This window comes from Periplaneta americana, chromosome 10 (genome assembly GCF_040183065.1).
Source record: "Periplaneta americana isolate PAMFEO1 chromosome 10, P.americana_PAMFEO1_priV1, whole genome shotgun sequence".
In the NCBI taxonomy this organism is placed as follows: domain Eukaryota; kingdom Metazoa; phylum Arthropoda; class Insecta; order Blattodea; family Blattidae; genus Periplaneta; species Periplaneta americana.
In genome coordinates this window covers 130000593-130017544 of record NC_091126.1, presented here as the reverse complement: position 1 = coordinate 130017544, position 16952 = coordinate 130000593, and the positions used below count along the sequence as shown (strand labels likewise).

The following is a 16952-nucleotide window of genomic DNA, read 5'->3' as shown; positions in this document are numbered from 1 at the left end:
TTCTAGTCTTCTGGCCAGTAATCCTTCACTGTTCCGAATTTCTTCTCCGGCCGTGATCATGTCTAAGTAGTCATGATTTGTGAACTCTGACATCACGTAGTTTTGAAATAAATTAAACTGTATCGCTGTACGTCCAACTGCACACTAAACAATGTAAACATCACAACAGCTGATCAGTTGCGAGTACTAGGCGAACTGTCTGCTGTCCGGATAGCGATGCCAGATCGTTAGACCTTGTGTAGGTGACCCAACAATCAATGTTTCCAATGTTTCTTTAATTGATTAATTCGAAATCTGTGAATTTTCTAATTAAAATACTGCTGCAACGTGAACATAATAAACATTCTCTTCACTGTTATACAAGAAATTAAATCATATTTTAAACAGTATTCGTAAAATTCACGATAAAAATGTCGGTATAAAAGTATTATTTCTTAAAAAACCTCGCAAAAACGAGCAAATTGGTATTAGACTTCTTTGTTAGTTATATTTTAAGGAATCACATCCTACAATTAACGTACTACCTTACCTTCCATCCTGTATGTATGTATGTATGTATGTATGTATATATATTGTGTAATGGAAAATAAAATCTTCCTCAGATGATAGAATGAAATATTACAAGATGAAAATCAATCACACCAGGGTAATTTTTTGCCAAATTTGATGTATATGTTATGATTTTCAGTCCACATTGACATCACGAGGGTGTTTAACAATGCTTTGCTTCAACAAACGCAGTCAATGGATAGTCATGGAGAGAAGACTGTAGCAGCTTTATACACCCAGTGGTAAGTCAAGATTATGAATTTTCCTCATCTGACTGATTTTTAATGCACATTATACTATAAATAAACTCGCATTTTTAATGATGTATATATTTCTGTCTTCGTCATATTACAAGGCCCATCCATACTTAAATTAGCTGAGAGCTTTTCAAGTTCAATTTCCTAGTAATTCCAATGGAATTTGTGGTGGAAAGAGCAACTGCAAGGCAGGAGTTTTTGGTATTTTGATTTTGCTTGCCAGCCTAATTTCTATAGTCTCAATATCATAGTTATCTCACTGATTTAAATAATAATAATGAGAGTTCAAGAACATATGATGGTGATGGTGATGACAAAAATGACGATGACGATGATACAATTCATCAGAAAATACCTGTCCAACATTAATCGTGGTATACTGTAAATATACCACTGATGTAATAGTGGAACACAGTCTATTTTTCTTAGTGTTGTAATAACAGATAATTAAGTACTTCACTGTAGACGAATTTTGATATTACATTTGATTGACAATCAAAATCAGTGTCCGTACTTACAATTGCTATAGCAGTATCCAACACAAAATTTTATCAACATAATGGAAAACAACCCGTAAATAGAGAGTGGCGCAAAAGTCACTTTACACTCTTACAAATAAATTTAAGGCAGCTTCCAGACGATCAACTCCTTGCAACAGCACACAACTACATACAACTCGCCTTTACACAACGTGCAACTACAAGCAACTACTGTACAACTCATTGAGTAATGATGCCTTTTGTACTTTGTTTATTGAACTTATTGAGGACTAGAAAATTTTAAATTATTTTAGAATTTCTGTCAAATCATTACAGATCTCAGAGTTTATTACTCATCTAAAAATTCCGATGGTTTTCATCATATAAATTACACTTAATCATTGTTTCTTCCACAATTTCCACTGGCATCTTTTACTTTTATTTCATTTTATTTTATTGTTTGCCGAACTTCTTATATTATTGTGATAATAGATAGTGTCTTTGTACATAATACTGACTTCATTTATTTTCCTTTATCCACTGATTACAGAAGTCGTCCTGTTCACAAAGAACAATATTAAAAGAAAGAAACACAAAATTTGTTGTTCTTTTGAAAAACGCTTTGTGGTCACTTTCCCAAAGTCGACACCTTTGGCTTTTACTACATACTTGTAGAATGTTCATGTTCATATTGGTATCTGATAGTCTAGAAATTTTAAAAGGATGGAATAATATAATCATATTCAGTTCACAGCACAGTCCCAAAGCATTCAGTAAGAGTTTATAATCAGTGATTTTTGAGTTAGTAAGCTCCTGTATTAAAAATAAATATTACATATTTAACACGAGTAAGTCCACTAGTTCATCAATTAATTATATTCAAGTGTTAAAAGTGGTGTACGCAAGATTCAAAAATGGATTAAAAATAAAAGTTGAAGACGACATCGACATGTCGTATGCAGAAAGGCCTTTCTGTAGGAAGTATGAAGAACTTGGTTTTATTTCCCCAAAACTTGAAATTAAAAACTGCGCAATTAATTAAAAGCACAGCAACAAACTTCTTCAAGCACACAGAAGAAAATTTAACTTTCTTATTTCCATGAAAAGAATTTATTATGTTGCGTAGAAAATCATGTAAAATTTAGTTTTCTACCCAATGTAAATTATGCATAATTTGCGTAAAATATCGATAATGGAATCTACGAATTAAATCAATGGCTTTCCCAAAACACACTATGAAATGTTTTATATTGGTGTTCAGGTAAAAGGGCTTATTCCACAAAAGAAAAATTTTCCAGAAATGGCTACAATTACATTTTAACACATTATTATTAGTTACTTTATATGAAGGAATGTAAACATAATTGTAAAAAAAACCATATCTTCACGTTTTGTGATATTAAATTTTAACTGTTTACACTAATTACAGCAAATAAAGTCACATTCAAAAAATGAGGGTTAAGCCCTTTTACCTAAACACCGTCGATATGAAACAATTTTTATCTTGAAAAGGAAGCAAAAACAAACAAAATTATGTTAAACTTTTTTGTTCGAAATATCTCAAAGAACAATCTCTTAAAATTAATTACATTACTTACAGTTCACTTTGTATATTCCATTGAAAGGGATAAGTAGGTAATGCAACATGGTCAGTTATTCCAGTCGACATACTTGTTTCTGGAGAACAGAATTTAAAAATAAGGAAGAAAATAGTTCAAAGCTTTTGAAGTTGTCAGTCTCAAAGACAATCCATTCATTGAGTTGTGAAACTGTCCCCTTGGAACCTGTAATTTATAATTTAAGATTTCAACATTGTTAAGTGCAGTGTGAGATTTTTATTTTGTCCTCAAAAAGGCTGTTATCCATGCTTCAAGAATTTCGTCATGTAATAATCTAGTACTCCTTATTCTTCCACATTTCCACATAAAAATTTCTTGGCTCTAGTTGAAAATATTTCTGATCACTATGGTCCTTGATTAATAGTGATAATTTATCTCTTTGTGTAAGTAATACCGCAGTTTTCCTGGTCCTTAGAACTTGTGCCAGGCATTGACTATGGTGCTACTGTCCATCCAGCCAGACTGTGCCCCTTCGGTGCTGTGGTTGTTACTGGAAAGGTTAATGTTTTCATTCACTAAATCCATTTGCTGATTTCATACCCTCTTGATTACCTGTCTTTGCTTATACCTTCAAATGATATACCACACGAACTGAACAGGACTAAGTGTTGTCAAATTTCCCGAAGCTACTGTGTCATGTGTATAGAATATTGCGTAATTCTTTGTAAGTATGAAGTTAATCATTACTTATTCATAATAATTTAAGTAATGGTAGTGATTAATGCAGCTTCATCTGCATTGTTATTAAAATTAATTTTATTGGCAGGAGGAAACTTGTTTTGTTTGGCTTGCTAAACTAAATGGTTGCGCTGAATTCTTATGTTTATTTGTCTTTGTATGGTCAACCAAATCATTAAATTTTGCTTTTAAATTGCATCAACAAAAGTTAGGCTACACCTTACTATAAGTAGTATTTGGAAACTTTTAAAAGCCAATCTTTTATATTAACTTTTCCAGCCATTCTTTTGTAAATTTCTGAATGAATTTCTGTTTTCCTAAGGTTAATGATACCATAATCTCAATCTCAACACAGGCACTACCAAAGTGAATAATAGTCAATTCAAACAACTTTCAATTTATTATTCCTTTCTTGTTATTGAATAATTGAAGGGCTCAGAGCCATAGTGGGCCAAGCGCCATTTATTGAAAACTGAGAAAGCAAGGGTTAAAGTTAAGTGAATACCATAGTTTAATGAAGATTGACATATCATTTAGTTTGAATGTGTACACTTTATATAACTTGCTATATGTTTGAATTGAATTATTGTAATAACTTCATTTTAACCCTTGTTTTCTACAGTTTTAGTAAATGGCGCTTGGCCCACTATGGTTCTGAACCCTTCATTTCAAGAAAAGTCCAAAACAGAGTAAACGAAAATTTTCAAATGGACGTATTGTTTTTAACTCTTGAGATCAATTTACTGGTATTTTCTCCAGCTTTGCCACATTTCTGACGATGCAAACTGTGGTACATTGTAAAAATAGCAATAATTCTGTACAAAATTCGTAAAAGCCCTCTGATCACCGATGGCAGTATTCCCTCTAAAAACCATCAGATTCAATGTGAAGACACCAAAGTTGGCAGCACTTAAAGTGGAAGTTATGTGTAACAACAGATTCTAAATTAATGTATCTTAACAATGGTTATGTAACCTCTTAAATGAGGTTTTTCAAAGTTGAAACCTAGCTAAATTGCTTTCTCGCAACTGAAAATGGTAGATTCACTCCATGTCATCAGAATCCTTATTCCTGTTTTCAAGATAAAATTTACAAATATACAAGAATAATTCGTTTAATTGTATTGGATATCATAGAACTTAAAAGGCCTTTGACTACGATTTTGAAAAATAACAATGAGAATTCTTCTTTCCATAATACTGCCACTTCTTAGCATACTGTATGCAATGCATTCGATTTCCAGTTCTGGAAAGCAAGAAAATAGGTCTTGATAATGGGTCCAACAGACGAGTTTCCCTTCCCTTCCCTTATGTTGGAGCCAACACATTGCTAAGAAACATTGGCTATTTCCGCATCTATGACATGGTGCAGAAGCCCAAAATCTCGCAATACAAAATAGTATGTCATTTTTTATAGAAGGAGTGTGTTTGTTAATCTACCTAATATTTCTTGTACGTGAAGTATCAATGCAATGAGACATAATTTGTTCATCAGGTATTCAGAAGTGCTACTTCGCCGTGTGAGTGCAGGAAATATCTGCTTCTCCATCAATCAGAGGGCTTTTGTGAGTCTCACAGCAGAGGGAGCCATACCTTTTAATGCTGAAGAGTTTTCAGACATCAATGAGTTGAGAGCACTTGCAGAACTGATAGGACCATATGGAATGAAACTCCTGAATGAGACTCTCATGTGGCATATTGCTAGCCAAGTACAAGAGCTGAAGGTAAGTTTCAACTTTCACATTGTCTGTAATATACTGGGTGTCCAGCAGAATTACTACCAATAAAAATTCGTATATGTATATATTCTAAATCATTTATGATAAAATAAAGATTAATTCACCCATAAATACATAGACATTCAACATTTCAATAGACCTCCACATCTGTATTACCTAATAAAGTTAATAAGAGATGTGTTGCTTTCAATGTTATTAAGTTCTGTAATTAAGAGAAGAAAGAAGGTCTCAAGATACCTATTTAGTCCTGCAATAGGCGCATGATTATTTTTGTTATAGGAACGTACCTATTGTCATAGTATAGGCCTAAATATTGATCAGAAAGTTGATGTATGTATGTATAAAATGAGAAAATAAAAATGAGCATTCTAATAGGCACATGGTTGACTGCTGTCACCCAGTTCAGTTTGCAGGTCGTTTTTACAATGCACAAATATTGAACACAGCCACTGGACTGAAATCACATTATAGAATCTAATAAGCAGCTAGTGAGAATGGTGAATGCATTACACCAAAATGGAACCACCTAGCAATAGATTAAAATTCACTGAGTGACAAGTAACTCCACACGTCTACTCTAGGGTTAATTATTTTGACACTTTGTGAATGTAGTAGATAGTATGGGACTTTAAAATATACAATAATAGGAGAAAAAAATTAAATTGCCATAATGTTGAGTCAATTTACCATAATGGCAATGCTTATGGACGTGCATGCAAGATGTTGTGTGCTTCAGTTGTTCTCCCCAGCTGACTGTACCACAAGATGGTAACATTCGTATGTTATCAGTGCAAGTGGCATTCCGGTTGCAGGACTTAACTCGCCTTGGTAGACTAATACATGCCAAATTGGAAACATTGCAAGTGCTATATATAGGCCTAGTAATTGTCAGTAATATTCACTAGCTGGTTGAGTGTATGCATACAGTGTGTTTTTTTAAAGCTCTTCAGTAAAGTGCTTCATGACTTTGCTGCAGCAAAAAGAGGGTCGAAAAAAACGCAATTCGGCCAGCTGACTGCAAAATGGTGGACAGTTAATATTGGTTTTTATTACTGTAGTAATAAAGTTAACCTTAAAAGAATCGAACATGTTAAATATTTTCGACTTGCATGATAATGACATGAAATTGTTATTACTACACGATTTTAACAATAATAAATGTTGCAAAAGACCAAAACATGCATTCCGCCATGATGGATCATGCAGCAAACTTGTAAAGCAGTGTTAGCACTGCAGTGAAGGTAAAGCAAATGTAATAGAAGAACAGTCTTGCTGCAGCAATTCAAGTTTCGCTTTAAAAAATGGCTGGTTAATATGTATTACAGTAGAATCAGAAATGTATCTTTGTTTGTGCTGGAAACTGTACATACATGAAAAACCTTTTACAGAGAATTTATGCTTAGTATCACATTTTATTTAGAATAACATTATAGTAGGTAATGATGTTTGTAGTTTTTCAGTGACATTAAGTGTGTAGTCTTAAATTATAAGCAGATTGTCCATCAAAGTAGATGTTTAAAGTGGCAGATGCATTTTCACAGCTTGAGATCTAATAACTGATACCGAGAATAGTAATCCTTCACTTTGTTTTGTGAAAAAGCACCCCAATAAAGCTTACAAGTTTATGTACTTTCATTCATTTTCTAATTGTTCCTTCTAAGATGCAGTACTTGCGATAAACTTGCTTTTGTTTCCCCGTTCTTCACATTATCAATCACTTTGAGTTTATAACTCTCTGAATATGTTTTGCATTTCTGCAACATTACTCCACGTTTATTGAACTCAAGACTCAACACTCGGGATGTGTGATACAGAATAAAAAATTTTACAACTTCAGAAGCTTCTCATGACCTCTGAAAATGAAGGCCATATCTCAGGCAATTCTATTGAATACTTGTTGAGACATGGTTTATATTCTGTTAGTTCTGCGAAATCCCTTGGAATGCAGTTTTACCCTGAAACAAGTTATTTTCCACTGAGGGTTGTGTCATACCTGACTACTGGATGATAAATTGTACTACAATAATGCTCTGTGCAGGCTGCTGTATTTCATTACATTTTTCAAAGTAAAAATTGCACTAAAATTTACATATTTTTTTTTATTGGGAGACATATTTTCCCTTGCATTAAATATGAATTGACAGTATATTGGACCACGTTAAATGGGGCTTCACTGTATTTGTTATATGCTCTAATTTGGGCAGTAACTTCGGGCATCTTAGTGTGCTACTTACCAGACAGATGGCTGATCTGTTGCAGAAGATGACTGATGACATACAGAGCATTAAGATTAAGGGTTATAGGATTTGGTAAGAAGCAGATCATGTGTCTTGTAAATAATACCATGCTGGTATTTGCCTGGAGAAATCACGAAAAACCCAAGTCAGGAAACCATTGCATACAAGGCAGGTATGCTAATCACAACACTACCGTGCTCTGAGATATGCTAGTTAATTTTTTATCATACTTTTTATGGCGCAGTTTACAATTTCTTGACTCACATAGGAGTTGCTGTAGGTTTGGATACATTTCAAAACCATAATTTGACACATTTTGCATTATATACTTGTTTCTTTTTTTATATATGTCTGCAACAAAATTTAGTTAGGTTTATATGAGTAGAAACATTTGTTTTCTACATTTTGTGGGTGTAAATTCTGGCAGATTTTAATACATAAACAATCACTTTAATAGAGTCAAGTAGGGTTAATATGATAGAGTAAAAAAAAAAGTCAGGCTAATATGATACAGTAAAAAAAAAAGTCGGGCTAATATAATACAGATTTTAAAATGTACCAAAATCTCAGTTTAAAAAAAATTTTAAACTGTGATTATTGAGTATATCTTGTGCTCTTTAAGGAGTAATATTGAAGAAAGTTTGAAAATAATCATTATTAGCCTCATAAATGCATTAAAACAATTGTATGTTGAAAAAACTTTAACATAATGCTAAGTTTCTTTTGTTATTGCTCTTGAATGAATAAAGATAGAATAATTTTTTAATTTTTCTTTCACTCAGAAGTGTCAGCTTAATTTTTTTTCTTTTTTTAAGCTGTGAATGTTGATCAGTCTAATAGTAATTAGTGTGTGAATAAGGAGGACTATTGTGATACACCTTTTAGGGCTATTATGTTACTCTAGAAGGACTATTATGATATTATGTTTACTCTATGAAAGAAAGTGAACAAGTTTATTAATTTTCTAACTAAAAATAATGTATCGCTTCTTGAGGGATATTTCATAATATCTTAGCTCTTGAGGGATATTAGAATTGACATGTTGTCACCTACAGTGCTGTATAAGTTAAAAAAAAGAAATACACATATAAACTTCTTTCTACATGTTTACGTAACAATTTATAGGCCAGCCAAGTTCTGATTACTGACGACAGGAGTCTGAACTACTGAGCTCATTGCATGTTTTTTGGCCGATCTCTCTGTCTCCTCCAGATATTAATTTTTCTGTAAGGTGCTTCGAAACTTCTTTTGTATTCGAATGTGTGAGAGCTTTTTTTTCGTAACTGGAAATTGCTTTGCATCATTTCACACTACCTTTGCTTCATTATAATCAATATTGCAGTTTTTATCCCTCTTGGATAAAAGTAACTTCAAGTCACGAAAATCATGTCTGCATATCTGTTACTTCATAGGACTTTCCATTTTTCTGCTCAGCTTCACTATTACTACTTCTTCTTCTTCTTCTTCTTCTTCTTCTTCTTCTTCTTCTTCTTTTGGCATACAGCTTTTATAGTTTAGCTAAAGCCTCCTTTAAAACAATAGCCCAATCACTTCTGTCTTCTGCCCTCTTCCTCCATCTCCTTATTCCCACTTTCCTCAAATCTTCCTCAATACAGTCTAACAATCTCAATCTGGGACGACCCCTATCTCTCTTTCCCTCCAGTGTTCCAGTGAAGATCATCTTCGCCATTCTTTCATCCTCCATTCTAATTAAGTGACCTGTCCATTCAAGTCTTCTAATTTTTATCGAAGTTACTATATTAGGTTTCTTATATACTTGTTATAATTCCAAGTTACTACAGATTCTCCAATTATTTTGTTCACTATTACTAGGAATGTAAATTGATCCGCTTTTTGTGGCCCGGGACTTCTGCTTTTCTATAAGTGAATGCATTCCATCCCCTTCATTCTGCATGTGGCCAGTTGTTAGATATTTATGAATGTTTCTTATACTGGGTGTTCATTTCAAAGTGTGTCATGACGTCATTGTTGTGAGTCAGCGATTTGAAGCGAGTTTCAGCTTTTATGTCAGAGAAGTTGCCTATTATTCAAGGCGTTCAATCTGAACTTGAGAACGTGTACGGTATAACTTGAATGTCGTAGCAACAGATGGCGGTCTGTAAAGTCTGTGTGCTACCATAACCTCTTTCGAACTGTGTTTTGCGCGGGCAAGTCGTACGCAGGGTATTTGTTATCATCGATTGCGTACGGCAACATTCCACAACACAAATCAAATGCTCCGTGCCATGTTGACCGTCGAAGTTAATGTCAACAAATACGTAAGTAATCGTCTTAACCCTCTCCCCATATCCCGACAGTAAGAAAAAAAACTCACTTCAGTACGTGTTTTCAAACAGTTCACATTCTTGCCACTATTGGCATTACCGTACGTATCGGTAAGTAATCTTCAGAAAGAACGCCGTACTTGCTAGGCAACTTCTCTTGCATTTAGGTAATGCGCCTCTGCGGAAGTGTAGGAAGATTGAATTCTCTAGGATCATCGGATAGCCACATGACAACATACAGCGAGCCATGACACATTTTGAACTGAACACCCAGTACTTTACATACAGAAATAGGATATGTTGAGGATCGAATATCAATTGCAGTAAATTGTTTTGAAATAATAATTTATTGATCGATCATTGCATTTAGTGCTATACAAACCACTTATAAATAAATGAAGTAAACAAATAGAAACACAATGTCTGACATTGAATGAGGGCAGCCTTGATATATATTAGGTTCCTTATATACTTGTTCTAATTCCAAGTTACTACAGATTCTCCAATTATTTTGTTCACTATTACTAGGAATGTAAATTGATCCGCTTTTTGTGGCCCGGGACTTCTGCTTTTCTATAAGTGAATGCATTCCATCCCCTTCATTCTGCATGTGGCCAGTTGTTAGATATTTATGAACGTTTCTTATACTTTACATACAGAAATAGGATATGTTGAGGATTGAATATCAAGTTGCAGTAAATTGTTTTGAAATAATAATTTATTGATCAATCATTGCATTTAGTGCTATACAAACCACTTATAAATAAATGAAGTAAACAAATAGAAACACAATGTCTGACATTGAATGAGGGCAGCCTTGATAGAGCTTCTTAATGAACAAAAAATTGTTAATAAGTAAGTTAGGGTACATAGAAGGTTGGTGTGATAATAAATTTTGATTACAATGTTAGGTCCATGGGAAGTTGGCTCTTGATTCTGGGCAGTAAATTTGAAACACACTAGCTTCTGATAGTTTCTTTCTTTTTAAACTTTTAACTGCCAGATCACATAACAACTTCTCTCTATTCATTTTAATACAGAATATTGTGAAACTGTTAACTAGAAAACGCCACCATATTATTATATTGTCACCTACTTAGGATCAGAGAGATGTATCTACAATTTCCCCATTTTTTAACTGACACAACTGTAAGGAACCAGTAATTTAGGTCTATCTGAGGATCAGACAAACGTAAGAGCTTATCCGTCTTTGGATTGTAAAAAGCAATGCCAATTAATGTAATATTTGAAACGTAACCGCTTACGTTTCTTTGATCCTTGATAAATAGTTATGGTTCACGCCATTCCTCTTAAACCTATTGACTATTACCCATGTTCTTTCTCAGCAATGCATTAATTTAATGATGATTTTTTATCAGGAAGAGTGTCATGCAGAAGGGAGGGTAGCAGAGAAATTATGATTCTATCAGCAAATATTCAAAACACAATTCAATCTGAAATTTCATAGGCCTCGAAACGATATGTGTGATAAGTGTATAAAATTTGCATATTTTTCTCCAGAAGATAAAAAGGACGACGTTTTGGAAAGGGAATAGGGATATCACATTAAAAAAAAAGAAATGGAAAGAGACTTCAAAATGTTCAGAAGGAAAAGACAAAAAAGGTAAAAGTGTGTTAGTCGAATTCGACTGACTTGGAAGCTGTGCTTTCCTGTCCAAAAATAAATTCAAAGGCAATATTCTGCAAGAGGAGATTATCTGTTTACAATCTTACTGTTCTAATGTAGAGGTAAACAAAGCATATTGCTATGTATGAGATGAAACGATCGGAAAAAGAGACTCGATAGATGTGGCTTCATGTGTATGGAATTTCCTGAAAATCAAGGAGGTGGGAAAGAAATAACCTTCTTTTCCATCACAAGTGGGGCCAGTACTATGTGTTTACATGCAGTGAATGTAATGGATATTCCTATAATTAACCAGTGTTTCTTCGAGCCCTGACATTCACGTATGGAAGTGGATACTAACATAGAAAGAAGAAGTAAACATGTGGATGTATTCGATTCTACTGGATGGTATACTATTGTGAGAATGAGATGAGATAAGCATATGGTAATAAAGATGGATAACACTCACTTTTTAGATTTCAGCCAACTCCATAAGAAGATGATAAACAATAAGAAAACTGCAGAAAATGGTGATACTGTAACCTGGTTGAAGATGGTTTAGATGAAATAACGGAAAAAAAGTTCCTTGCACGATATTCTACTAATATTCCTACAATGACGAATTCCAGGGTCTACGAACCAAGAAAAGAGCTGGTCTACGAAGGTCATCAGAGTCTGAAAACAATATTATTCTTTGCCCCACTTATGACGGCCCCCTCTGCATAAATAGAGAAAAGAAAAAAGAGTTCCTAGATTTGTGTCATAAGGGTATAAACCCCTTAGGTACCATGCATTAGTGATGGGCGAAGTTGTTCTTTTCCCGGAACAGTTCCGACGGTTCCGGTTCCGAAAAAATACTATGTTCCAAATAACAGTTCCGAAATAACAGTCACCAGTGGTGATGAGTCGGAGTCGTTGAGTCGTTCAAACGAACGGTACAGTACCCTCCCTCTTCACCATAGACAAATAACACCATGCAGCTCACACTGGAGCACTCATAGGCATGACATAGTACACATTCTTATCTATAGATGGCACTGCAATGCACATTCGAATCGATTTTGGAAAATTGCTGTGCATGCGGACAGAACTCAAAAGCTTAATGTTAGTAATTACACAGCTGTTGACTACAAGGACAGAATACAACACTTTGTTTTCGTACATAAAGTTATAAAGACATGGTAGCCAACTAAAAAAAAATAACATAACATTTAAAACATATGGTATGTAATTTCTGTTCTCTCTATTACATAATAAAAAAAACCAAATCATTAATTCTTATTTTTACTTTTCTTAATGCACAGTTATAATAATAATAATAATAATAATAATAATAATAATAATAATAATAATAATAATAATAATAAATATTACAATTTCATAAATAAAAAAGATATATATTGGCAGTACTGAAACCTGGAAACCCCGCAGTGGGTTAGTAAAATGTTGGAATCGCATCTTTACCAAATTGTAATTTAAACTTCGCATTAAACCTCGCTCTCCAAATCAGTACTTATATGGGTAGTTTCCAACAAATAATGCTACAACATTTTTGTCGTTCTTTGATAACAGAGAAGATAGCACAAAAACTTGTGCTTGTCAGACTTAACCTCAACAAACGACATACAGACATTGTAACTAAACCACTCATTACCATTTACGACTTTAACCTTTGTATAGAATCAGCTGATCAATTAATTAATAATAGTATGCGTACTTTATGACTTTGTAGAATGTTTATAAAACAGAATTAGTCAACTAATGGTGAAATAAACCATAAAGCGGGAATCAATATTACAGATTATTGAATACTTACTATAACATTACAGATGATTGGCCAGTCTTACAAATGTTGATATTAAAGTTCGCGCCACCGCAAGGATTTCAATGTCCATGCGCCCCCCTCCAACCACGTGAGAGTTTCAAGTACATTGTAACTGCAGCTGTCGTTGGTTCATCGGAACAAGCTCCGACGTTCCGACTGTTATCTCGGAGTCGGAACATACCTTGTGCAACGCGGTACTGCGAGCCCGCAACAGCTGGGCAAGTGAGCAGCTCGGAGTCGGAACACTGTTATTTCGGAACAGGAGGTTCCGACCTACTGTTCATTTTTGCAACAGTTCCGAGGGAGTCAGAACATACCTTGTGCCACGCGGTACTGCGAGCCCGCAACAGTTGGCAAGTGAGCAGCTCGGAGTCGGAACACTGTTATTTCGGAACAGGAGGTTCCGACCTACTGTTCATTTTTGCAACAGTTCCGAGACCGGAACAGTTCCAAAATAACTGTTGTGTTATTTTTTACCCATCTCTACCATGCATTCTACCAGGGTCTTAATACTTCTGACCTCGTGGGGAATGAGGCTGTGGAGGATAACTAGGAGTAAAATACACAGGCAGTTTTATTTTAGTTTTCATTACAGATTTATTAAATTAATTGGAAGTATTATTATTATTCTGGTATTAATTTATTAGTTTGTAATATTCATTTAACTACTTCTGTACTTTATTAATGCTTATTTTTTAAGTATGAGTGAGGTATAAATGAATGAACAATGTAGTAGGGTTAAATAATATCATTAACAAATAATTTTGTTTAGCTGAACATTCTGTACTATGTTAGATAAAAAACCTGTAATGCCATTTACCTTATAATTTATTATCTCAAGTTCAAAGTCCTGTAAATATTATTAACGTTAAGAAAAAAATTCAAGGACTTTCATTATTGTATTGCACTGGTCTATATAAAAACCAACTATATTTGATAGAAAAGTCTTTATTACTGTGTTTCAGTCTCTGAATCCCACAGACTCATGTTTATACAATTCATGACCAGCAGCTGCAGTGAAATTAGATCTCTACACTGCATTCCATAATGTCTGACAGGAGACGTAAACATTGTCGGCAGAGTTAGGGAGCCGCATAATTGCTACTCAACCAATGGCAGACGTCACAGTCCAAGGCTTATCTTGACATTGGGCGGACAGAATGCTTCAGACCGCCCAACTTCAAGATAAGCATGGGATGTGATCTCTGCCATTGGTTGTTAAGCAATTATCTGCCTTCCTACCTGTGCCGACAATGTTTACGTCTGCTGTCAGACATTATAGAACGCAGTATAATGTTACTTAATACTGTAATGTCCTTGTTTGATTGCCGTAAGTTGAACTGCAATTTTGAATTTGTTAAGAATCAGACAAACGTATCTACATACATAAATTAAAATAATAGTTTATTACAACTTATTAAGTGGCATAGGAATAAGACTATCAAGTCGTAACATCATAACATTAACACGTTGACTGCCACTTGACGCGTATATACGTCTCACAGCACTTATATGGACGTATATATGCGTCAAGTGGCAGTCAACGTGTTAAGTGTAATAAAGATTTAGATGGAAAAATATTACAAAGTGTCAAATTTGTAAGAGCAAACCTTTAATTCCGTTTATCTCAAAACTATGATTTTGTAGATATGTCTCTTTGATCCTAAGTAGGCGTTGTAGATATTATTTCATGGAGAGAAACATTCACTGTTGTCATCACAAGCAATGAAAAGAAGCTAGGCCATAATTCAAGTATAACAGCTGCCTGAACTTTTTGTCAACAGTAAGAAGTATATAGTTTTACGTCTTCTTTGATTGGTTAGTAAAAAATACATAAGAAGTACAAAATTGATTCTATTGCTATTTCGAAAAAGCTAGATTTAGCTATAGGATTTGGCAAGAGTGTTAGATTGCAACTATTATTAAAGTATGTCAGGTTGAATAATCCAATAAAAATGTAAAAATCTCAGTCAAAACTGTAGGAATTGTCATACGACCGTATTCTACTAGGTTGGCTGCAAAGTATTAAAGCTTCTTACTAGAAGATTATTGTCGTAAGTAACTTGCTACACTGTTTTACTGGTTCGAGGTATGAATTATAATAATAAAATAGTGAAGTATTTAAGATTTTGATATCTGTTTATTAAAATATTATTAAGACAATATTTTACCAAGAAACCGAATATTTTTACAATACTTTGGTTTATGTAACTCAACATAATTCTCAAGTTATGACACTATTTTACTGGGAGTGCGATATATACTGTTTTAAGAAGAATTGATTTGTTTACCGTATATTTCCGAATAAAAAGCGCACCTTTTTTCCAATTATTGGCTGCTCAAATTCGGGATGCACCTTATAATCACGTGCAACTTATATTCACATAAAAATGTGGGCATTCTCAAAATCATGTATATACAATAAAACTGCCTTTAATCAAACCTCTGTCAACAGAAAACCTGTTTAACTGAAACGTGTAAGTTGTGTAACTGAATTTTTATGAAGAAATTTGAAAGTTACACTATGTACTGTATATATGAAATAAATACGAAATTTATGTGTGGTGTATCGTACACTAATATATTTATTTTAAATTTAAACACTTTGTGAACAAAAATATAAGGACAAAATAGAAACAGTTCCGAAGACAATTAGCTAGTCAGAGGAATGCATATGAGGGCAGTAACATGTCCTAATGTTTATGTGAGGCAGTTAAAGCAACCCCTAGCACCAAGAAGGAATGACATTGCTGCTAGAAAGAGATGCGAACAAAAAACCCAAAGGAAAACTTCGGACTTCTTCAGAAATGGTGAAGAATCAGCATTTAGATTTGGTAACACTGTACCTACTGTATGCGTTGTGTCAATTCTTTTAATTAATGTGATGCTTTCATGTACACAACTTATGAGTCAGTTTTTAAACTATTAACCCTTAAGCAGCCATGCTTAACTATATAACATTTAGAGTTGCACGTGGTGTTGCTGACACCCCAAATATTATGGGTTCTTATGGACTTTTTTTTAGTGAACAATTAAAATATCGCTCTTTTCTTATTTATACAACTATATGAAATACTTTAATACCTATCACAATCTTATAATTAATGTACAGTAATGATAATATTTCAATATTGGTTCACATGTAATATTCGAGCGTGTATTTTCTCCTAATCATAATTTACTTTTTATCTTCCTTCACATCAATTTCTTGATTTTTCTGTGTGACAGTCGCTACTTAACATCCATTGTTATTATTTCTTACACAATTATTGTCAGTTTAGTCACTGCCACTATTTACAATAGAAGAGCACCAACACCCCACACCACTTAAACCGTTATCTCGAGTATGCAAATTCCAATTTCAAACATGTTTACTGTTATTGTTGCCTTACCAATTCTAAGAAAGGTACTGAAAGTTTCAGAAGTACAGGCTTGCTGAATAGCTCCGTGGGGTGTTGACAACACCCCACATGACTACTTAAGGGTTAATTCTAAAAACCTTTAAGTTATATATGTATTATTCGAAATTTTGCTTATCCAAAATGGGGTCAGCCCCTTTTATTTCAGTCAACAAAAATTTTATTTTATTCGCATATATATATGGTAATTATTTAATAAATTTAATTTCACATTTACAACACTAATTGAACACTACTGT

The 16952-nt window shown here is 33.8% G+C and overlaps 1 protein-coding gene across 2 annotated transcripts in view; it reads left to right on the top strand.

Annotated features, from left to right (window-relative positions):
• Window positions 1-16952, top strand: part of Hem (Nck associated protein 1 Hem) — a 155724-nt gene that overhangs the window by 80472 nt on the left and 58300 nt on the right. For both annotated transcript variants that reach the window (XM_069838143.1, XM_069838141.1), the window contains 2 exons: window positions 689-791; window positions 5077-5305. In XM_069838143.1, the coding sequence (XP_069694244.1) occupies window positions 689-791; window positions 5077-5305 (332 nt within the window). The remainder of the gene's footprint in view (window positions 1-688; window positions 792-5076; window positions 5306-16952) is intronic.